The 24,879-nt window shown below is 43.0% G+C and overlaps 1 protein-coding gene across 1 annotated transcript in view; it reads left to right on the forward strand.

Moving 5' to 3' along the window:
• NEK10 (NIMA related kinase 10) overlaps window positions 1–24,879 on the forward strand; it is a 125,965-nt gene that overhangs the window by 66,077 nt on the left and 35,009 nt on the right. The window contains exons 23-26 of the mRNA XM_016198861.2: window positions 3,644–3,719; window positions 15,735–15,864; window positions 16,415–16,485; window positions 23,861–24,074. Coding sequence (XP_016054347.2) covers window positions 3,644–3,719; window positions 15,735–15,864; window positions 16,415–16,485; window positions 23,861–24,074 — 491 coding nt within the window. The remainder of the gene's footprint in view (window positions 1–3,643; window positions 3,720–15,734; window positions 15,865–16,414; window positions 16,486–23,860; window positions 24,075–24,879) is intronic.

A 24,879-nucleotide genomic window follows, 5' to 3' on the forward strand; every position in this document is an offset into this window, starting at 1 on the left:
TTGGAGGAAGGTCAGGGGGAGGTTTTGGTGGAAAAATGAGTGAACCAACGAGTAATGGGCAGTCCTGAAGGCAGGCGGAGCGGCCGGGCGCTTTATGAACAGCAGGCAGGGGCTGCTGTGATGAAGGCCGGGTTGGCACGGGTTGGCACTGCTCCATGGTTAACACCCGCGGGATGGAGCAGGAGGCGTCTGATGGGGAGGCCTTTGCTGTGGCCGCAAGGGGGAGGCCCGGGCTCCTGGCACATTTCAGTTGTGGTCACAGAACAAAAAAGAGGTTCAAATACAAGACCTGGGTAGGGGCTGAACATAGGGGCAAGAGGAAAGAGGCAGAGACTTTAAGGCCAGGAAATGGGAAGCTGAGATGCCATCCCCTGTTGGGGTACCCCAGAGGGCGTGACAGTGAGCCCGATGGGGTGTGAAGGGGCAGGTGCTCCACAGGGCTGTGCTCAGGCCGGCCCTTCTGGCTGTGAGTGGGGTGTTGCTGACGCACGTGACGACCGAGGGCCCCCCGCGGAGAGGCGCAGGAGCACCTTGCACCTGCACAGCACTGCACAGCGCGCATCTGCTGCCAGGCTGTTGGAGCAGGCCTTGCAGAAGGTCAGTTTCAAAGCCATTTTCTGAGAAAACACGGTAGCGGAGTCACGTGTCCACTGTCACACGGGGTAAAGGGGAGAGTAAGAGCCAGGAGCTCAGGCAGAGCCCGCACCCCTTTCCGCCTGAAGGCCGAGCGCTCGCTGCAGGCCGCAGCACGAACAGTTCCTGCGTGAGCGGTTCTATCAAAGGAGAGGTTTTTTTGCATAATGTGCTACATGCAAGCACAGGGAAGGACAAAACATTTCCCGTTGTCACTTTTGGATTTCTGTTAGAGCACATGAAGGCTTTTAGGACCACATTTCCTGAAATGAAGCCTTTCCTCTGCTCCAAACATGGAGAAAGAGCAATACCAGCATGATCGTTACTACCAGTATCTTCCAAAGGGCCCAACCCTGTTAGCTTTTGCCTCTTTACGGACACTTCGCGGCCGCCTGGCTGGCCGCAGACACCAGTCCGCGCTCTGCCGTTTATGTAAGTTAATTGGAGCGAGTTGAAGCACTGTGAGTGCCACTCCTTCGTTTTTGCCTTTCAAAATCAATGGCATTTTTATAATTTCTATGTAACATTAGAACTAAAAGTTAAAGTATTATTTTAGACTGCAAATTAGTCAAGGTTTATGTGTGCTAAAATTATAGGGAGCCCCTAAAAATATTAAAATACTAATCTATTTCCACTAATTTTCTCCATTACACACTAGAGGAAGAGAAGGTTATAGCAACTCATCTGCCTGTGAATGGTTTTTAGCAACACATCATGTAGTTGAGCCCTCTAATATTCCCCATTTGACTGAGAGGGTAGATATGCAGATGTGTAGGTAAGTAGATGATAGATAGACATGTCCATATGCATATATGTCTGTGTATGTGCCAACATGTACCTCTGTCATTCTACATGACTAATGACACAAAGCCCTTGCTCTCCTGGATTGAAAAAATATATATATACAGCCCAGCTGGGCGTGGCTCAGCAGCTGAGCATCGACCTAGGATCCAGGAGATCGAGGTTTGATTCCCAGTCTGGGCACATGGCCGGGTTGCGGGCTCGATCCCCAGTCCGGGGCGTGCAGGGGGAAGCCGATCAATGACTCTCTCACCATTGATGTTTCTCTCTCTCTCCCCCTCTCCCTTCTTCTCTCAATAATTATTAAATATATTAAATATATCTTTAGTGAGAGAGGAAGGGAGAGGGAGAGAGAGAGAAACATCAATGATGAGAGTCATTGATCGGCTGCCTCCTGCTGCTGAGCCACGCCAGCCAGGCTCTCCTGGACCTTGAGTACTGGTTAAGAATGACAGACCCTAAACATACTGGTGAACTTCATTGATTGCTTTTTAAATGGTGGATCACCTTCTATTTTTGGCCTAACCCTCACCTCGTCATTAAGTACCTTTTTACATATCTCTGGATTTTATTTACTTTTATTTTGTTAATTATTTTGTGTCTATTTGCATGGAGGATATTGTTCTATAGTTTTCTTGTCTTGTAATGTGTTTGGCTTTGTATCAGAGTAATATTGGTTTTGTAAAGTGAGTTGGGAAATGTTTTCTTCTATTTTCTGTTATAATTTGTGCAGAATCAGTATTTATTCCTCAAGTGTTTGGCTGAATTTGTCACTGAAATGATCTGGGCCTGATTTTTTTGTTGTTGGAATTAGTGTGTTTTGATAAGAAATTTGGGCTTTAGTATCAAGCAACCCCAGATTCACATCAGACTGTTAATTTCTCCTTTTGGGCAAGTTAGTCAATCTTTTTGACCCTGAGTTTTCCTCATCTACAAAATAGTATTTGTGATGATTAAATAATGATATACATCAGCTGTTCAATACTATATTATACTACATTTTCATATGTTAACTTACTCAAATTTCACTATTATACTACACTATAATCTTTATTTTATGGATAAACTACTGTAAAGGGAGATTAAATAACTTGCCCAGGACTACTCTAGTAGCATATGATGGAGCCAGGATTTGACATGAGGCAATCTTTGGTTCCAGAGTCCTTGCTTTTCAGCAGCTAAGCGGCACTCACTATAATAACACCTTTCTTTCAGGGTCTCTGTGAGTATTAGGCAATTCATGTATGGAGCTAAATAAATCTGTGCTAGCTCAAGGTTGTTGTTTAGTAAGTGGGTATGGTTATCACTAATGGGAATTATTATTATTTGAAATCAAACTACTCTGGAATGTTTTCAACTTGAAAGACATTTAATTATAGGTAAATAACCAATTGCAGTGAAATTCCATTGCATTTGGTACACTTTACAAAGTGATACTGTGAACATCAAACCTTATTAGGCAGAGCAACTCGAATTCTTGTTCTGGTTCAGTGTGTGGTTTTGTGTAATCCTGGTAAGTAAAGCACTTGAAAGTTGGTAAATCTGTACAATGAGGATCTGAAGATGAGGTTTTACCACCTAGACCTTAGTTGTTGAGTAGTTAAAAAAAAAGGACAGAATCTGTAGGTGATTTGAAAAGTTCAGCTAGTGCTAATATTAAATATAAATATTTGGTTCTAAATTAAAAATCCAAATTACTTGTTGATGTGTAAATATTTTGAGTGGTTCTGAACATTATGTTACTATGATTTACTACCAGTAGATGTCATTTAATTTCAGGGTTTTAGGTCTTCATGGTGGTTATTCAGGCTTACCTTATTTTTAATTTTTATTCATTTTTTTGGCCAGGTGAGGTCATAACTGCCATATGCCAAAATATTAGATTCATTCTATTCATTTGAAATTATAAAAGGTAATTTAAAATGTGAAACCAGAAGTTCAATTAGTACTTTGTCCTATGTTTCAGTTGGCAAGACTTACTTTAGTTTTTTAAAAATGATAAACCTCATGTCAAAATACATAGCATAATGGAATATTATATGTATGCTGTTCATTAGGGCTGGTGGTGTGGAAGATTGATACATAGGGCATTCTGTAGAAGGTTAAAAAAAAAGAAAAGCTTCCTGTTGTGAACTGTAATCTCAAAACCTAAGGAAAGATGCTAATTCTGGAGAAAAATACTAACATTGTTTTGTTTTGTGAATTATAGCTGACTTTGGCCTGGCAAAGCAAAAACAAGAAAACAGTAAACTCACATCTGTTGTTGGAACAATCCTGTATTCCTGGTAAGCACGATAATTTTATGGCTCTCAAACATCATACTTAACAAGTTTGGGCTTTTATTTCTCTTCTTGGCTCACAAAGGAAAGGCAACTTTAGGACAAAAAGCTTATTTAGTAAGTTTTCCCTAATTACCCAAGTAATACACATGTGTAGAGTTATACATCATTACGTGTATTTAAAACAACAACAACAACAACACATTATCATTCTTCTGTCCCTGGTGGGGACTACCTTTATTACTCAGAAACTGTAACGATCCTGGGCACATAGTAGGTGTGCAATAGTTGTTGAATGTGCAAATGAACTAGTAGACTTGTTACCCAACGTGACACTTGGAACATTTTATTACACCTATGGTATATATGATTTTTTTCCTGCCTATAAACATTCAAGGGCAGAGGAAGGATTTTTTATGTCTTAATACGTATCCCAGCATCTGGTAAACAATAGGTGCTTAGTGCATTTATTGTGTGAATGCATAAATGATGAAATACATACTTAGGCATATATTTACAAGGCTGGTTGTTTCTTGGGTAAATGAGTGTTTGTATTTTGATGAGTTGGGACACTTGTAGCTTCTTCAGCATACTTTGAGGATTTATTTGCAATCCGTTAATTATTTTGAAGTGGGAATTTTCTTTTGCTGATCACATATCATTTGTCTGAATCTGTTGAAATTAGTAAACGGATGTGGTAGTCAGTAGACATAACAGATTTCAAGGAAATACTCTGAAATATCATTCACCAGGTCAAACAATCAGGACACTTCCATCTTCTTTTTAAATCTAGTCTCTTGTGCAATTGAGTCCTGGGGGTAGAATTCAGAACAAATTTTCTCAAAGGGGGATGGATATCATCTGTAAATAACAGAGTCATTTCAAAAACTCATTTCATACAAAAGTGTTCAGGAGAGTATTTTTGGAGTGTGAATTTTCATTTATTTTACTAGAAATTCCTTCCATCTTAGTTCTTGAAGCTAGCTTAGTGAGAAGATGCAGAGGTTGGCAGCCACACTAGTATAGTGACTTGAAAAGTGTAAGTTTATCTGTTAACAACAAGGCTGACCACCCCCCCCCCCCATTGCTTCTGCTGGATGAATAATTTTCTTTTGTTGGGGGTGGAAATCTTTAGAGTATGCAGGAAGAAGTTTAAACCACGACACACAGTAGGTGTTATATTTCTCTGTGCCTTCACAGCTGGTACATCTCCAGAGTGTCTTTTTGGATTGTGAAAATGAAATCGTCCTTCAGTTCAGTCTTGAAGAGACTCAGCTTATTTAGGGGAGAGCGGGAACGTGGTTTGGTTGGGTTGCAGTTTATGTTGAGATACTGGGAGACCTGGAATTTTCCTTTTGTCATTGTAGATCCGCCGGGTCTCTCTCGGCCTGACAGTCCCTTAATGGAAGCGCTTGTTTTGAAGCTCTGAATTAAACCGGGGAAGGGAAGGGAAGAGGACAGACGTGTGTGTTTATCATCTTACCCGCCCCTTAAGTAGACATCCCAGCCCTTACTTGTCAGGAGTAGGTGACTTAATTCCTTTCCACACGATGCCCCTAGGAGCCTTCATCAGGGGCATGCGGAAAGCCCCCAGGCGCGCCGCAGGAGCCGCGGGCAGAGCGGGACCTGCCAGGCTGCAGAGCTGGGGAGAGGCCCCGGGCCGGGCGGGCCCCGCTCTCCCGTGCGGGGTTATGCCGCGCCATGCGCTGCGTCAGCATTGCCCAGAGTGACCCGCGTTCCCCTCCCTGCAGACACCGTGACAGCCTGCTCACTGATGAAGCGATGACAGTCAGAAGTGAGGGAGGAAAGAGATAATGGCAGGGGTGGGTGATGTGATGAGGGTCTGCAGGGGAGGGAAGAGGAGGGGAAGTCAGAGGACTTGAATGGGGGGGATGGAGGCCAAGCCACCACACCCGGGCGTCTCCTCAGTGTCCTGGCGTGTTGGAGGGGGCGAGAGAGCTGTCTGGGGTCTCTCTTTAAAGGGCACTAATCTTATGAGGGCTGCACCGTTGTGACCTAATCACCTCCCAAAGGCCCCTCCTCCTAACACCATCACACTGGAGTTAGGATCTCAGTGTACGAATTTTGGGGGAACACAAGCATTTAGTCCATAATAGTGGTTTTTATATTTATAAATAGTTTCTGCTTTATTTTTATATAATTTAGAGCCCATATGCATAGGTGATGAATCTCTATTTTCAGTTGTACCATGTATCAGTGAGAGGTGGCTATTGTGTACTAAATACCTTTTTGTTTGCTTGTCTCAGATGTTTTCTTTGTTTTAATTTAGTATTGTGAATTCTCGTTTTTGTTTCTGCCCTCAGTCACTTTTGTAATCTCTTATTGTTGTATTGAATTTGTAATGACTGTCTGGAATTCTTGGACCTTTCTTGGGAATGACCTATTTTTCTTTCTCAGACATCGAATCCATTCACAAAGCTTGTTAGGTTATACTTTTTATAAATTTGAGAAAGGAGAGGAAACTTTTTAAGAGATCTAGTTATAGATTTAAAACCACTGAACCTTTCAGTGTTGGTACAGTAAATTAAGGTGACAATTTCTAAGTGTGGTAAACAAAGCAAAGTACAGTCCTTATTTCACCTTTTCTGTTTCCCTTTCGCCCTTTCTCCCATTTAAACTGCCGACAACTGAGGAAAGGGCAGGAGTATAAATTACTTGAGTGAACTTGGTACTCTGGGCCTTATATTTTGAAAATGTGTTGCATTTCCTGTTGCTGGGAAAGGGAGCTAAAGTGCAGAGAAAATAGCCCCACAGCGTCCAGGCGTCATTCCGATCAGCCTACGAGGTTCTTTGCTAAGGTGACTTAGCCTCTGGGTGGAGCTGGGCGGACTACACCGATAGCAGTGAATTCCCGAGTGGAACACAATAAATTGGGACCTGAGTAAGGTGCTTTATTTCTCTGTTTTAAAATTTATAGTCATTGTTCTTAAAGAGAGAAGAAGGGGTTCTTTTTATAAACGATCAGATTGTTTAAATTAATTTTCGCAGTGTTGGGAGTTGGGAATATGGAAATTTTCGAGGAAGAAGCTCCTATAGGAAGTAAAAGCTCCTGCCTTGCACTTCAGTGACTTGAGTAAGAGAAGAGAAGTTGAGGTGGACCATTTAGCTCCTTGCCTACAGGAGGAGGGGAATTAGCAATTTAACATGGGTAAAATGGCAGTAAAAATGGGCCCTCGTTCCTTAACTTTCACCCAGAAATCTAGGAGTCATGCATTGGACAATTGCTTTTTTAAAAAAAAATACAACTTAATTTTTAGTCAGGTTAGTAGAGATAATAGCCAATTATGGCAAACCAGAATCTTAGCAAAACAAAGTAGCTAAGAAAACAAGTTTCTCGCCATGTTCGTTACAGACAGCAAAGAGCAGGTGAAATAAAATATGACTTACAATTCCTCCTCTCTTGCTCTTGGAAATCTCTCTACTTTTTTAATGCCACACTCTGATTTTAGGGAAATTACTATAAAGATGCTTCATGTGTAGCCTTGGACTTGATACTATATCATGATTTTGTTTTTTAGCTCATTGTCAACCGGTCAGTCATTATCAAATATACTCTGGCCATGACTTCTAATGTTTGAATCCCTCCTTCCCATTTCCCCCTTCTCAGTTTCCCAGGAATCTCTACAGTGTTTAACACAAAAGGAGGTCACTAATTGCAGATATTGGCCTCAGGAAAGATTCTTGGGTGAAAGAAGGTACTCTGTATTCCTAATATCACACTGATCCTGTGTTTTTTTATTGATAGCTTTCTTTGTTGGGAGTTAGCAAGTGGTTTACTTATCAGCACAGGCAATAGTGAGACAGAGTGAAATCATTCATGAGAGAGCTGTCAGAGGTCACGTTCAAAGGTTTTTCATGTATTCATGGTTATGGAACATCTGTTTAAAAGATGGAAGGGGAATGCATTTCTTTTCTTTTTCAGCCATGGAAGAGTGCAGATTTAGGATCCATTTGCCCAGCATTTTATGAGGAAATTACAGTGGGCACTCAGCCTAAGACATCTACAAATAAAAAGAATGAATTCCAAAAAGTGACTTTGAAATATGTGCTAGCTATCTTTTAGAATAAAAATTCTTTATTTTGTTTAAAACAAACAGAAAAGAGGTTCCAATAGTCTACCGAAGTAATACATCATCAGAAATTGTTGATACGCTCACAAACTTGTTTTTGAGTAGGATGCTACCTAATTTTGAACATGGTGTTGATTCTGTCCTCAATGTTTAGGTCATACTGAAAAATGAATTTAATTTTTGTTTTAAAACTGTGTATATATCTGTCATTAAGATGTTTTAAACCTTAATTGATGGACACTGCATTCCCGTACAGGAACATAGCTTACAAACCTTCTAATAGAGAAGAGAACATTGAGACCCTTGTAAGGTGAAATTGCTACTTGATGCCACAGAACAGCTAAGTGGTAACTCATCAGATACTCTTTTTCTTTTAAATAACTATTTTCTTCATAACACTCATTAACTTTTTTTTGTTTCCTTACATGTTGGTTGTCTCCCTTAGTAGAATGGAAGCTCCATGAGGCCAGGGATTTTTTTCCCCCTGTGTGTTTTGTTCACTGCTGTGTCCGCAACACCTACAACAGTGCCTGGCACATAGTAGGTGGTCAACACCTACTTGCTGAATAAATGAAAATACAACTAGGGAAAAATACAGGCTATGGTGCTTTTAAAATTCAGTGTCAGGCCATCTGTGTTGGCTGGCGTGGTACGAGAAGGTTTCACCCAATAGGTAGAACTTGATCTATACGGTAAAGGGTGGTATTGCTTGGGGATGAAGAGCGTGAACATGCTAGATAAGGGGTGCCGTGAACTAGGAGCACAGATCAGGAGGGCGGCTGACATGGTGGGACAGGGTGAGAGTAGACCTCCATTAGTGTTTTGGGATCACACACACTTTTCTCAGAGTGGACCTGCTGGGAAAGACAGCCTGGCACCACTGTTATCACTACGAACTTTTTTCACCGAGGTGGTAGAAGTTCTCGGCCTATTTGACTTTGACTTGAATGGGCCAAAGGTCAAATATTTGTTTGTCCCCTGAGAGCTCCTCAGGATTCAGGAATATGACAGTCCCGTCTTCACTATGTCTACCATGTTGTCTGGTTTTCATCTAAGCCACTTATTGTCACAATCCCTGTGAAAGGTGACAGATTTCTCTATAGAATAATAATGCCACTCTGCATTTGTATAGCACTTAGTATTTTTCATGGCACTTGCATATGTATTATCTCATGAACAGATTCTTAACAAATTACCGTGTCATATAAAATGATCTGGGATCAACTGTGTCATCTGGGCAACATTCACTGATCCTAGTGGGGAAATGAAAACTGAATGTAACTTGACATTTCATTTTCTAGTTAAAATGCTTTTCTGTATAGAACGCATATCTTGCTTAAAGAAGTTGTGCATTAATCAATGAAATAATGGGTCAGTTTTAGTTTTAAGATTCATCTACCAGTCGTTCATGGAAAGTGTAATGATAACTCTTCCAAATGGAGCATCTTGCCACTCTAGTTCATAAAATGTTACTTAGGGGCTAAATCATACATCTCCCTGATCCACAGGAGGCAGGTGACCCAATGGGAAGGTTTGGCTTCTAGAAACCAGTCATGGCCCACCTGCATCTATGGAACCAATGAGGCTATTCTGATGGATCATAGTCGAGTTTATTTATTATTTAACTAAAATGTTTAGATAATATATGGTCATTGCAAAAATCAGGACTGGACTTACATTTCATATATATATGTGTGTATGTTTTATACATATACATTTATATGTATATTTAAAAGGACTTTTATATTTAAAAGTTTATATTTAAAGTGCTTATACTTAAAAGAACTTTCTAAGCATTGATTTCATTGGTGTTAAGACACATCAATGCACGTCTTTATGCAACATGAGAGAAATGCGATGCTTTTAGAGAAATGTTCCAAGTGCCCTATGTAAATACACTGCTATCATTATTTTTCTAAAGTAACTGCAGAAACCATACTTAATGCTTAAATAGCTTTCGTGTGCCTTTCTGTAAGGACGACTTGAGCGCTAACAAAGGAGAGCACACAAAGTTTATTGCAACTAGAATAAAATACAAGATGCCCAATGAAATTGGAATTTCAAATAAACAACAGAATTTTTTTCAGTTTGTGTCCAAATATTGTATTTTTTTAGTATTGATATGTCCCAGATGTTGCAATTTTTTAGTAATTGAAATTTAACTGGTGTTCTGGATTTTTACTCACTAAGGCTGCCAACCCTAGGTACAACCTAGGTCCAGGCAGACTCTAAAATTTGTGATAAAGGTGTGGCCAGTTTCCTTCAGTGGCATATCCATGGCTCTTGAATGTGTCATCTAATTCCCTTTTCCCTCTGTAAGAACTTTGTGTTTAAAACAAACTTAAAGCTGTTTAGGTATCAAATCTTTTTAATTATCTGCTTAATGGCAGCTGGCATCTGTGAGCTGAGAATATTTCCCTGGTGTTGGCTACAGAACCTGTGAGGGTAAGGCTCTAAGAGACTGTTAACCTCAGAATGGGGGTGCCCATTGCATATCCCTAATTGTGGCTCTCGCGGGCATGCATCGATGTGTTCCAAATTGATCTAGTATCTCCCCCCACAGTTCCCCCTGTATCTATTCACCCCATCACCCAAGCCAGAGACTTGGGAGCCTGAAAGATGAGGGGGGTCTTCCCCTTCCATGTGCAGTCAGTCCTGCGATCCCTTCTCTCCATTTCCTTGGCCACTGCATTAGTGGAGACTCATCCTTTCTGTCCCTCCTGCACCTCAATCCTTTCCCCCCTCCGTAGGGACTAGACCATATTCCATCCGTGCCTTTAGGTACTTACAATAATAGGGCCTCATAGGAGAAGATCAGAACGTGGATGATCTTGCAACGTGCATCGTCCTGCCTAGAGTCCTTTTTGCTAAGCTCTGCTCATCTCACTGAGTATCTGAATATCGTATTGTTCACTCTTTCCCAGAAAATGCACCCTCTGAGTTCTCCTAAGCTCCTGAACCCCCTTTAATTGTCATTACCTCCCATCCCACCACAGTGATTGTTTTTTGAGCCATTTCTCAGAAACATTTTACCTGCCTCAGCAACCATAAACGTGCACTGACAGGCACACATGCATGCACACATATGTGCACACACACCATGCGTGTGTGTGTTTTGGCCACCCTATAATGCTAACTGTCCTAGGTTGGATCTTTCCAAGGTATGGCATAATTTCCTTTTCAGCCTAAATAAACTCTAGGTATTGGCATATAATCTTAATTATGTCACTTCAGATTTTTATCCTCAGGAACTCACAGACTTTTGCTTCCTTGATTGAATAAACAGTGGATCTTGTGTTCTCAGACAGATGGTTTTTATTCTTTCAAAATTTACATTTTTGTTCTTTTTTCAGTTAATAGTGATAAGTTAGTTCTCTCTCTCCTTTGTTTTGAAGGCAGCCTAGGGAGATGAATGTTTGGTGGCCAGAACCAGAGAACTGAATGTACTTTTTTTTTTTTAAATTTATCTTTATTGTTGAAAGTATTACAGATATCCCCCCTTTCCCCCCATTGATCCCCTCCACCCCACATCCCCCCAGGCCTTCACGGCACTATTTTCTGAGTCCATGAGTTATGCATTTATTGAACGTACTTTTTAATAGACTGAGAATTGATGCATCGCAGTGGGATGCAAAAATCCCTTTTCTGTCTTGACTCAGTGAAACAAATATTATTGGGTGAATTATTTCAATAAGAGGTACTTGTCTCCAAGCATTTAGTCTTCACTATGTCCCAAACTCCTCAAGATTCTTTTATTAGTATTTTCTAACAATTGCTGAGGAAATTTTTCTTCATTTATTGAATTTATTGGGGTGACATTGGTTAATAAAATTATATAGGTTTCAGGTGTACAATTCTGTAATACATCCTCTGTATATTGTATTGTGTGTTTGTCACCCCAAGTCAAGTCTCCTTCCATCACCATGAATCTCCCCTTTACCTCTTCTAAGCCCCCCTCGTTTCCCTCTGGTAATCACCATACTGTTGGCTGTGTCTATGAGTTGTTGTTGTTGGGTTTTTTTCCTTTATCTACCTTTTTCACCAAGCGCCCCAAACCCCTCCCCTCTGACAGCTGGAATCTAATGAACAAAATAAACTAAGAAGCAGAATAGAAAAAGACTCATAGTTTCTCAGGAAAATTTTCCTTTTATAATGTCTCCAAATGCCACTTCAAAGATGCTACATCATTATATTGCCAACGAGACACTTTTTCAAGGACGATTTGTGAGGTTTTCTCACTACGTGAACACTGACTTCCTGGCATTACAAGATGCTCCAGCTCATTCAGTCCTTTCGTTGTTGTTGCCCCAGTCCTAGAACCGGTCATTTCTCCAAGGAGTCCTGGTTCTTTTTATTGGAGAATGGTATTAAAAGCCAAGCTCTGGTGCTAGGGGCGCTAATTGCTCCTGGGGTACTATCATTTCTAGGTCGTTGCAGCGACAGAATGAGGAGATATATGTGCATGCTAACCTGTGCGTGTGCAAATATCTGTAAATATTTTGCATGTATTGATAGTAAGCGAAACATGAGTTTACACTGTTCCCTTCAACTCTGTTACCCCACTGTCGGGCGCCCCGACTGCTCTCCTTGCTTGTCTGCAGCCTTTCGCTCCGACGGTGCGAACCTGGCCCTTGCCCTCTGCCGTCCGCTTGCCTTGACGTTCAGTTCCAGGATGTACACACGTGTGGCAGCATCCGCACTGTTCATCTTAATACAGAAAAAAACTATATTAACTGAAGTATAGTTGTGTAGTACCTTCTGCCTGTTGTTGTACCGTCTCCAAAATATGCTTCACATTTGCACGCCGACCCGGTGCAGGGGCGGGCTAGCCTTCGCTGTGCGGTTCCAATTTTAGTGTGTGTGCGGACAGAGCGAGCACAAGAAGGACTTCCAACAAAGCCACAGTGTGACCCTGGGAGAAGGAACACGCCACCCCCACACGAGGCCTTCCCCACGCCGCCTCGGCACATTCGCTGTGTTACGTTTAAAGGAAAGACATCCCCTCTCCCAACGCATATGAACCATCACATTATCGAATTATTTACGAATTAGAAGAATGGTCATATTTTAGAATATTTTAAAAAACACCTAGGTTCAATATTTTCTTTGTTTATCTCACTTGGTGAATAAACCTGCATTAGCAACTAGCAACTTCATTGTTTATGTATCAGTGAGGAACTACTAATGCAGTTTTAAAATCTAAACAGTGTGGCTTAAAAAAAATAGATTAACCACCCTTTCTTCCTCATCTCTCCTCTACCTTGTTTTCACTATTAATTTGTGAATTTATGCCATTTGTAAAATAGAGGTAGTGCTTGGATAAATTTTACTATAGTTTCCTCTCAAAGGCTACTTATTTATCAAAATATTTGTAACAAATATACATTGTGCCTTGCTATCTACATAAATCTATACTACTTCTGGCTACAGTTAAAATTTTTTTCTAGCTTTATTGAGGTATCATTGACAATTAAAAATTGTATATATTTGAGGTATATAATATAATGTTTGGATACACATATACATTGGGAAGTGATTACCACAATCAGGATCGTCACATGGATAATTAACATATACATTCCTTCACATAATTACCTTTTTTGTCATGAGAACACTTGTGTACTTTCCTAGCAAATTTCAAATATGTAATACATTATTATTAACTATAGTCACCATGCTGTACATTAGGTCAGCAATAATAAATAAAACTAATATTTTTTATTGAATTTTTTTATAACTTGCACACACTTAATCGTAGATGTTTTAATCTTTGCCAGAAAAGCCCCTATTTTTGTTAAATATCATGTAAGTTATGCTCTATTTTATCAGAAAAAACATTTCACATGACAAAATCAAGTAGGAATAACCTTTTTATTTTATTTAATTTTTAATTTATTTTATCGTTAAAAGTATTACAGATGTCCCCCATTTTCTCCCCTTCACCACCATCCTTTTTAAAAAAATACAGAATAATTTTTTTTGTTGTTTGGGAAAAAGAAAATCCATTTTAAATTGTGTGTGTGCGTGGGCGTGCTACTTCTTTCTCTTAAATGAAATATTGCTGCTGTAACTCTGTATTCTCTAAATGTGGTTGGCCTCACCTTAAGAGGAGAAATTAGAAATTATTTCACAGTGGTTTTCTAAACAATAGTTATCAAAAAACACCATATGATATTTGCAAGCTGGGGTTGAGTCAGTGACGTGAGTCCTGTTTCCCAAAGGCTGGGCTCCCTTTGACGATGAAAAACACTTGAATAGGTTTTCCCCTAGAACCTGCATTCGTGTGCTCGGGCTGCCGCAACGACATCCGCAGGCTGGGCGGCTTGAAGAACAGAACTTCAATTTCTCACAGTTTTAAAGGCCGAAAGTCCAAGGTGAAGGTGTTGTTAGCCTCGGTTTCCCTTGAGGCCTCTATCCTTGGCTTGCAGTGGGCGTCCTCTTGCCTCCTCGCAGGAGTTCTGGGCACACAGGCCAGGTGTCCCCTCTTTCCAGGACGCTGGTCGTGTTGGACTAGGGCCGTCCTATCGGCATCTTGCTGTAATCACCCCCTACAGGCAGGTCCCCTGATCACGGGCAGGTCCCCCGATCACGGCCACGTTCAGAGGTGCTGGGAACTGGGGCTGCAACATACAAACTTTGGAGGGCGCCGTGAGACCGCAGCAGAGCGTTTCGCTGTGGCTTCTGGACGTCGGATTCAGTTCCAGGGGTCGCTGCCTTTAGTCCTGGTTCTGAAACGCTCGGCTCAGGGCTGCATCGAAGCTGGGCCCAGAAGCACAGTGGGAGTCAGCACTGTGCTGTTTGCCTCTTGTTTCTTTCTTTTATTCTCCCAAAGAAGCCATCCTCAGTCTTCCTGAGGGACCTGCGGGCAGTTCCGAAAATCTGATGACGGCTGTCATGTCAGCTAACTCGGACAGCCCGCCTCAAAGCCGAGGGGCTCGCTGCAGCCCCCTCCCCTCAGCACACCGCGCAGTGGGAACAGGACGGGAGAGGGGACCTGGGGGACCCTGGTGGAGCACGCAGAGCATCTGCTTTGTGAGCTCTTGGAAACAGGAAAGAAATCCTTTGAGTTCTCAGTAGATAAAAACATGAGAAATTTGTCTGTGGGGAGCCAAGGACACCTTCCTCTTGAGGACATTATTTCTTGTTAGGCGTTTCTTTTTAAATGTGAGCAGTTGATCAGGTGATAACAGGAGACACATTTTTATTCTCTCGGGACTGACAGAGCCCTTCCTGTGAAAATGCTGCGTGAGAAAGCACCCCGCAGCCTCAGTGGCCTTCAGCAGTAAGCTTTTACTGTGAGACGCACAGGGCTGTGGGTCCCCCGGGCTGGTTCCCCTTCAGGCGCAGGCTTACGGGTTCCCTGGGGCAGATCTTCTCCGTGGGTCTTATTAGGGGCCCAGGCTGGAGGGGCAGCAGCTACGTGGGGTATGTTCTTCTATTGCTAATGAACAGAAGCCCCGAGAGGGACTAAGGGGAGCCTTCAAACCCTTTTAGAGTGAGACCCTCATCCGGTGCCCTGTCCCTTCCACGTTGCATTGGCCAAAGCCAGACAAATCCGTCACACCCAGAGGCAGGAGGGGTCACAAATACTGCCTGCTAAGAGGCAAGGGTGAGACGTACAAAAGCTCCACTATAGTGATGAACCGGGGCCAATAATTCCGTCCTCCGCAGAGGGATGGCTGTTTCCCTGGACACAGTAGGTGATGTTTATGGCCCCTTGATGTCCAGTGCTTCCACTGGAATAGCCTGCGTGTCCCTGCGATTCACCCAAGCCTGGGGGAATTCAGAGATACTTTTAGTATGTGTACTTGAAATCATGAAGAGAAGTTGCCATTTTCTTCTTATATCTCCAGCTTCAGCTTGAGAGTGGGACTTCTTTCTGTGCTGACTCCCTCTTTCAGTGTCTGTTAACACCCTTATTGTCACTCAGCCCCGAGGTACTGAAGAGCGAGCCTTACGGGGAGAAGGCTGACGTCTGGGCTGCGGGCTGCATCCTGTACCAGATGGCCACGCTGAGCCCCCCCTTCTCCAGCTCCAACATGCTCTCCCTGGCCACGAAGGTAAGCGGGTGCGGGGGACAAAGGGGCCTCGCGTTGCTGAGGATGCCATTCCTCTTCTTCTTAAATAGGACCTCTGTGACCTTAATAAAACCATCAGTGACCAGCAGGCACGGTTTTATTAACCACATGATCCAGTCTATTTTTCCTCCTTTCTTTTAACCTATACCATGTGCTATGGCACATTTCTCCCTATAATTGTCTTTACTTATCATAGAAAATTATAAAATAAATATATCAAATTACTTTCAGTCTGTTACTCTTAATTGCAGGTTGGATGCCCACTATCCAATAGGTGATATTACCCCATACATCATTTATACGAATCTGAGGTTAACTCTAGGTCAGTTTGAAGAATATAATTCCAAGCTCAAGAACTATTTAATTGGTGTCAGTTTTGTATTTGTTGGGATGCTTTGGCTTCTGATTAAGGTTTGTGCCCAAAGTTAGAATGCCTATTGAGTAACTCTCGTGTGGTGGCCAGGCATTACTGCTCGAAGATGTCAGTGGCCCCTTCGCTTCCTTCCATCACTCCACTCTGTTTGTTTTGCAGATAGTGGAGGCGGTATATGAGCCTGTGCCAGAAGGCATCTACTCTGAAAAAGTGACCGATACCATCAGCAGGTAATTAGTCTCCCGACTTTGAACATACAGGCATCCTCAGGAAACACCTCACATCTGCAAAGATTCACTTTGTCAATGTTCATACAGAGGAAGGGCTCCCAAATAATGCAAACCTAGAAACATATTTGTGCATCATCAGTGATAGTGACCACTTGGAAGCCAGGCAGTGTCCAAGAGGAAGTAGTACATTCACTTGAAACATTACGCAGCTACTAGAATGATGATCCGAAGGCTTTGTATCCACCTGTGTGACACGTGCAATATGCCCCTAAGTACAACAGGATGTAAAGTTGTTTAAACTATGACAAAACCCCTAAAATTATGCATGAATGTGGGAAAAGGCTGGACAAGAACATATGAAATGGAAAAAGGCCACGTTAGGTAAAATTGTAAGCATTTTTCATTTCTATTTTTAAATCACTAGTGTTATATTGTATAACAAATTTTCAAAGAAAATCAGGAAGAACTTTTGCAGCTGTCAATATAGTAGGAGTTTAATGAAAGGCACTATCCCTTTGCAAAGTTCTGATCCCCCAGGGCTTGTGCCAGCGGACCCCGCCCCACTTCCTTCCCACTGTCCCTCTCCATCCAGGCATGCACCTCCCTCTGCACCTTTGTCCTTGCTGTTCCCTCTTTCTGGAACTCTCCTCTCTGAAACACACGTGGCACAGGCCTTCACTTCACCTGCCTTGGGTTTCTGCTGAGATGTCCCCGTATCAGGAAGCCTGCTCTGATGCCCCGCCCCCGGCCTCTCTGCACTCTCTCGTGCCCTTGTCTGCTTTGTAGAGCTCATGGTGCCCATCACCTTGACGTGTTGTATGTGTGTATGCACACTCGTCTCCCTATCATCTGTGTCCCTGCCACACTCCACAAGAGCAGGGCCTCCTTCAGTTTAGCTCCTAGCTGTTCAGTGCCCAAAGCAATGGCTGGCATGAAGTAGACACTTAACAACTGGTTGTACGAATAAATGACTCTCATTTATCTGGCCAATTGTTATTTCTGGACCATTTTATGCACTTAAGTTTGCCCAAGATTACTCCTCTGCTTCATTGAGCTCAGTCAAAGCCCCATTATTATGATAGAAACCCGAGTCACCTCAGATAGAATCTTTATCCATCCCCCAGCCCAATTCCCTGAAAGCTTGGCTCTGTGTCTGTCCCAGCACCTAGCAGCATCTCTGGTGGGATGTCATAGCCATGTTACTGAGGCTGTGCCCCTTCCCTTTGGTTTCCCTCCCAGCCCTTGTTTGGCACTAATAGGTACTCCTTGCACACTTGCGGGTTACGTCTGGAGTCTTTCCTCGTTCCCACGGGGCTGTCCTGCTCTACTAGAGCCCCAGGCCCTGCTCGGGCTGAGTTTCACTAACTGCAGACTCTGAAACAAGCAATCAGACCACTCTTTCTGCATCTCTATTTCCTCATTCAGTAAAATGGGGATCCTAATAGTACCAACCTCATCAGGCTGGTGTGATGATTATACAAAGTAACACATGCAACTCACTTAACCAGAGCTTGGCACATGGTAAATCTCAACCAACGCTGGCAATTGTCATTGTTGTTAATATTACAGGAAATGAGCTGAAGCCCCTTCCTAAATCATCTGAATTCTGCATGTACTGGGTCGTGCCTTGTTGCTAGTGAATCCAGTCACATGTATTTAAACTGCTCATCTCCACAATTTGTCCCTGTTCTCTGCTATTTGCTTCCTGTGAAGTGCCTTAAAAATCCAAGTCTCCGGAGATGCCATTCAATTTCTCCTTTTCATAGGTATTTGATTGCCACAAAGAGCCAGGGAGGGGTAGTGCAGAGAAGAAGAACAGAGGCATTACTCTGATTTTGTGGCACTGAGCATACAGGGCCATAATTTGCTTCTGACAGGCTCCCCGGCTATTGGCATCCATGCCTCTTGGGGCTGAGGCTGTGGCAGAGTCGTGTATCAACATCGTGGAAAGGTTAAGAGCATCAACAGGTTCTGGAAACAACTGGATCCAACTTCCTACTCTTCCACTCATCTTAACATTCCTGGCCCCACTTTTCTAATCTGGGATGGATAGGTGGCAATAGCAACTACTCATGGGCCTGGGGAGGCTGACAGGGACCAGACTGGTGAGGTCCTATGGGCCACATGAAGAGTTTTGAATTTTTATCTTGAGTACTGAGCAGAGGACTAAAGTGTTATTAATAGGCTGGCACACAGTGAAAATTTCCTCTTTAGCAACGATCATGGGGGATGGACTGGAGGGAAGGAGTGCGGGAGGGAGGGAGAAGGGGGTCCCACTGTCCACTCAGAGGTGGTGGCAGCTGTGACTGGACTGGTGTTGGTGTTGGTGGAGAGAAGTGAGGTTTCACTTGTGGATTGGAAATTGAGCCAACAAGTTTCGGGGTACGATCTTAAGAGGATTAAAAATACTTTAGTTAACTGGGACAATGTAATGACATTGAAAATATGAAAGCAATTGGATTTATTCAGCAGAACTTCAGGAAATGGAACCAAGGGCACGGAGTGGAAGTTCCTAGGAGGCAGGTCAGCTCACCTGGGAAGCGAGTGTCAGAATAGAGGTGTGCCAGTGGAGCAGCGAGTTCCCTGTCACCGGGATGTTTAAGAGAATGAATGATCACTACTGAGAGGCTCTAGATTAAGTGTTTTTGAGGATAATTTTTATTTGAAAGAACAAGATGCCATGATAAGAACTGACAATTAGCTTTATAACTGACTATAAATTAAGACTGCAGTGTGTATTCTGCAGCAGATGTTGTTTTCATTTAAAGTTATTCAAGATTCATTGTCTGGGTTCACATCACAAACAAAGTTTTATCTTTAGAAAATTTGACATGAAAAACCCAACTCAGTCATGAGCTGCATGCAGTCACATATTTAATTTGCTTTGGAATTTTATTCTTTAAAAATTTAGTTCCCAAAGAATTACAGGATACTTTCCATTTCCTGTTTTCCTCAGGATATTGATGCAAGGGACACATCAAGGCAAAAGTGTTCTTGGTGATCACTTATGACTCAGCAAACCAGGCTCAGAGCCAGTCACTAGTAATGTTGTGGCGCTTTTGAAATGAAGACAGCCATTGATGAGAAAATTCACTAGGCTCATTCTTAATTTTAAACGAGGCGTTGTTTCCAATCACATGTATCTTTCTCCTTGCCTGCGGCACTGTCTTCTCATTTTTACTTTCTGCCTCTTGTCAGGTGGCTCTCACACTGTTTGTATTCTAACGTGTGGCATCTTTCCCTTTTCCTGTTTGGTGAGGTGGTGGACAAGCACTTTGGTCATTGGAACCTTCTTTTTTCCTTAACAGGCCTTTAAATTGGGAAAATATCTTGGCAACCCTGAAGAGCCCGGGGAAGAAAAGAAATGCAGTTCATTGCTCTGCACAGTACCAGCATTATTGCTTTTACCTTCCAGTGGACTGTCGAGAGAGCATTGTCTGTTTACTTTTGAAAAAGGGAGAGCATTTCTTATTATGCACAAAATATTCCAAATGCCTTATTTTTCTCTCTCTGTGCCGGGTTGCATAAGCTGGCTGGCCCTTTGTTTCAGGGGCAGTCATGAGACTAACGGATTTAATGCTTTCAGCTCTTCTCGGCACTATGGATCTTTACAGTTTTCACCCCACCTTCAGTTCTTTGTTTCTTTAAACATGAAACGAATACATTCCAACATTGTAGCCCTCTAATTCTTTCCATCTGGTCTCTCAGAGCAGCCTGGGGACAAAGCGGGCAGGCTGAGTGGAACATCCCAGATTTCTTCCTAGAACATGATTTCATGCTTGTTTGATTAGGGGGTCAATGAAGCGTTGGGCTGCTCTTCAGAATGTCTCTGAAATAGCTAAGCAGGGAGACATTTCAAAGCAATGAAGCTAAACTAGAACTTCTGGTAGGACAGATACCTGGTAGTCCCATAGTCTGTGGCCAAACATTTGGGGTTACGGACAGGTAACTTCTTAAATGTTAGACTAAGTTAGTTAGTTAGTTGGTTAGTTTGTTAGTTATTTCACTTGCTGAGTTCATTTTAGAACCCAGATTCCATTTTACATGCTGGGGGAGATCAGGGTGAAAGGGACACATGTCCCTCCTCTCAAGAAGTTTGCAGTTTCTAGTGCTGAAACAGACCAATACAATACAATAATTATAGTAGTTTTAAGTACTTAAATATAGGCAGTGCAATAAGAACATATAAAAGGGGACAGTGAGTCTATCTGAGGGTGGTGCAAGAAGCCTTACTCAGGGAGACTTGAAAAAGCGGGGCTTTGGCAAGCAGGTAAGGGCTGTGGTTTGGGAAAGGGCAGCAACCCCCCACAGAGTCAGGCGGAAGACTAAACCGAGCTAGGAAATGGGCGCCTAGGAAAGCCTTGGGCTACTGGGGAAAGTACAGGCTGGAGCATTTGTTGTGTTGCTAGCGTAGGGGGAGAAGGGGCGGCTGGGAAGGAGGTAAGGGACAGTTCAGGAAGGGGCTTGTCTGGCAGGCTCGGGATTTTAATTTTGTCCACTTAGGCCATCGAGGGGCTATTGAACAGTTCTGAGCAGAGGAGCGATGTAATCAATTTGGAATATCATCCTGGTAGCATTTTGCAGTATGGAGCAGAGGTGGACTAGAGGGGCATGCGCCATTTAGGAGGCTGCTTCGGTAGCCCAAACAAGTGATGATGAAATAGGCCAGTGACCACGGATTAGAGCAGAAGGATACAGATTCAAAAGTCTGTTAAGGGGTAGAAGCCACGGGACTTTGTGTTGGTCGAGTGTGGGAAGGGATGGCAGAGAGGTAAAGTTGTGGGTTTTCTTTTCCACTGATTGGGCCTTTATAATGTGCCAGCACTTTACAGGGATGGCTTCATTTAATCCCCGTACCAGCTTGATGAGGTAGATGTTATGATGACCCCATTTCACAGATGAGCTGTCAGAGGCTTAGAAGCTAAGTTTTGCCCAAGATCAGAGGTATGAAGGATGAGCCAGGATTTAAACCCCAGCATTGTGACTTGGAGCCTTCAGACCTAATGATGATGCTAAACTGTATCTCCAGGGTGGCAAATGCAGGGCGGGGAGTAACTTTGGGAGGGAAAGGGATGAGTAAATGCCAGAACAGAGGCCGTTCTGGTTCCCATTTACCTTAATATATGACTACACAATTAGAAAATTAGCTTATGTTGCCTTTTTGATTAAAAAAAACTCAGCTGATGATTCAACTGCTAATATTATGTTGAATTAGTTTAAATATCTGCAAACTAATAATTTAGAATATCTGCACCGATGAAAGGCTTAGATGCTGGGAGTGTTTTTTGTTTTTTCAATACATTGCAGTCATAACCAACCCTAGGTCAACCAAACATTTTTTATGAGCTTTAACCCATTTTGCTAATTAAGTGAGAGTCGAAGAAGACTGATTTAGTTAGAAGGTAAAGTTCAGCACTTGGCTTCTTTTGTGGTTATGAACAAGAGTAAGAAACTCGAACACAAATGTGTGGCTGACACACAGTTGGCTTTCCCTGTTCACGACCACCGCATGAGGCCTCTGTGCTCACATCAGTACTGTGCTCGGCGTTCAAGCCTCTGCATCAAGGTCAACACTTTCATCTTCGAATTGGTCTTTTGGAAGTGAGATGTGATGGGACAGGGAGCATGTGTGTTGAGGGCTTGAGTCTCAGCTCATGCTCCCTGCCTCCCTGGCACAGATTCCCAGCTGCCTGATCCCAGTCCGCTGGACCTTTCCCTGGCCTCCAGCTCCATCTCCCTGTTTCTGTCCCATCATCGCTGCTGCCCCCTACCTGGTATGGCAGTGGGGCGTGTCAGCAGGGGAGGCCTGTGCTCCACCTTTACCCTCCTCCCCCATGGTAAGTAAGGAGGGGACAGGATGGAGCATGTGCCCTGCTGTGTTTTGGTTCCGGGCCAAGAAGAGGTGTCATCCCTGATCAGGCTGGCAGCACCACAGTGTGTTTGGGGGTGATTCAGTGGGGGCCTCTTGCCCACCTCCAGTGCATCCTATTGCATCCTGTGGGCATGGAGATTGCAAGTCGTTGGGGTCCCTCCAACGAGCTCTACCATCAGGATGCTGGGCTGTGGAAGGGGGAGACCTTCTCCCTCCCTGCTGGGGCCCCGCATTTCCATTTTGTACTGGGAACCACACGAATTATGTAGCTGGCCCTGTCTTCACAGTCTCTTGCCTTACTGTGTATATAATAAAGTTCATAGACTGAACTTTGTTAAATGTGAATTCAGGAGATGTATAAGTGCCGGTCATAACCAGAGTATAAGCCCACTGCCTTAGAACTTAAAGGAAGTAGCATAAAGATAAAGCATGAAATGGCAACGTCTTAAAATCTGATTAAGACTTGTAGTTTACTCGTGGTTAACAACTCAGTAAGAAAGAATAAGCATATTAACAAGTTAGAGTCTTATTTTGATTTCTATTTTGAAGAATAATTATGTGTAATAATTTCTAAATCTTGCCTGGAGTCATCAGTATAGGCACAAGTTGTATTAACTATGGGTCTCTAAATCGCACACAAGGTGTGAAAATTAGATCTTTCTCTCAAAGTCCAAAGAAGTTAAATTTTTCTGAAAGGCACACATGATTTTAGTGAAGTTAGTGAATTTGAATTTAAAAATAGAAAAATATTGTAGTGAGTGCCAGAAGTATTTAACGATGCTAGCCAGTGATCTCGATAATTGGTTCCCTGGGCATCCAGAAAGGCCTTCTATTTGTGTTTAGCTGTGACATGAACAATATTCCTGTTAGTAGGCTGATTGATATTTCCTACCTCCAACATCACAGAAAATATTAGTAGGTAATGTGTCAAATTAGCTGCTTTTTAAAGAATTTATTACAAACATCTTAAACCTCTTAAGTAACTGGGTTGCATGTTATTTTTATGGCCTCATGTTTTATAAGACCCTCACTGATCAGATTGTGCTAATATTTTCCAATAACTCGTGACCCCCCCCCCAAACCTTTCTTCCTTTTTCGTGCATCAGGGGTGATCATCGGGGCCTCTATCATCGGTATCCCTCTTTGTTTCACTGACCAGTGAGTTGGTGCTGATTTTAGAAAATAACCAATTCACACAGGAGAAGATGACCCCATCTGCCTATCCTGAGAGCAGAGGAGCAGCTCCTTGCTCAGCCTGTAGCCCTTGCCTGCCGGTCCAGCTGCAAAGAGAACGGTGCTGCCTCCCTCTCCTTCCCAAACTTTTCAAATGCCTTTTGGAAAAGTCTTGGGTTCAAAACTATGCTCGATATCCATGTTACCCTAGGTTCTCTTGGGTGCGCACACTGTGGTGGACACACAGTGGAATTTAACCTTCACCTTGCAAGCCCCGTGGCCTGGTCCGGACGTTGGCCAGAGTGTAGTAATGAGCTAATCTTCTCTTAGGTGCCTCACTCCTGACGCAGAAGCCCGCCCCGATATTGTGGAAGTCAGCTCCATGATATCGGACGTCATGATGAAGTATTTAGACAGCTTGTCTACATCCCAGCTGGCCCTGGAAAAGAAACTGGAACGGGAACGGAGGCGCACGCAGAGGTATTTTATGGAAGCCAACAGGAATGCCGTCACCTGTCACCGTGAGCTGGCTCCACTGGCTCACGTAAGTGTGAATCCTTCAGTCTCTCCATGATGCGCTCGGATAGGTGGTCTAAGGTTGTCATGCTGCCTTAAGGAAAAGCTCCTTTATGTTCTTCCTTTTTATTGAATTTATTGGGTGACAATGGTTAACAATATTAGACAGGTTTCAGGTGCACAATTCCACAACACATCATCTGTCCACTGCATAGTGTGTTCACCACCCCAAGCCAAGTCTCCTTCCATCACCATTTGTCACCCCATCCCCTCCTCTACCCCCCACCCCAACCCCGCGATCCCCACACTGCTGTCCTTGTCCGTGACTATTTTTTTATTTATTTTTTCCTTTTTTTGCTCAACTCCTCAACTCCCATTCCCCCCTCCCCTCGACGGCTGTCAGTCTGTCAGAAGGCAAGCCCACTCTACTATTAGCTGGGTTTGTCTTGATGTACTTAGAATCCAGAAGTTAAAGATTCAATATAGTTTTCTTGGGGGTGGGGGGGTCTTTCATCTTCACTGGTGTAGATGCTGATCCCGGCTGTAATTTCACAGAACAATTCATGGTGATTCTCCAAGGCCCCGGTTTATGTTTAGGAGCATATACCTTGGAGTTACAGCTCTTGCAGAACACCGTTAAATCTTACACACAGGGAATTAGAGTGCATTTCCCTTGTTACTTTGCTACCTGGCTTTGTGAAAACTAGGCAACAATGAGAAGCACACGGATGTCAGGTTGCATTCAGACTACAGTATTTCCAGTGAACTAAAACGCAAGAGATTTAGCCATTTCTATAGAGCGTAAGCATTTGGAGCCTTCTGTTAAGTTCTGT

The sequence above is a fragment of the Miniopterus natalensis genome, chromosome 15 (assembly GCF_054644295.1).
Source record: "Miniopterus natalensis isolate mMinNat1 chromosome 15, mMinNat1.hap1, whole genome shotgun sequence".
NCBI classification, from domain to species: domain Eukaryota; kingdom Metazoa; phylum Chordata; class Mammalia; order Chiroptera; family Miniopteridae; genus Miniopterus; species Miniopterus natalensis.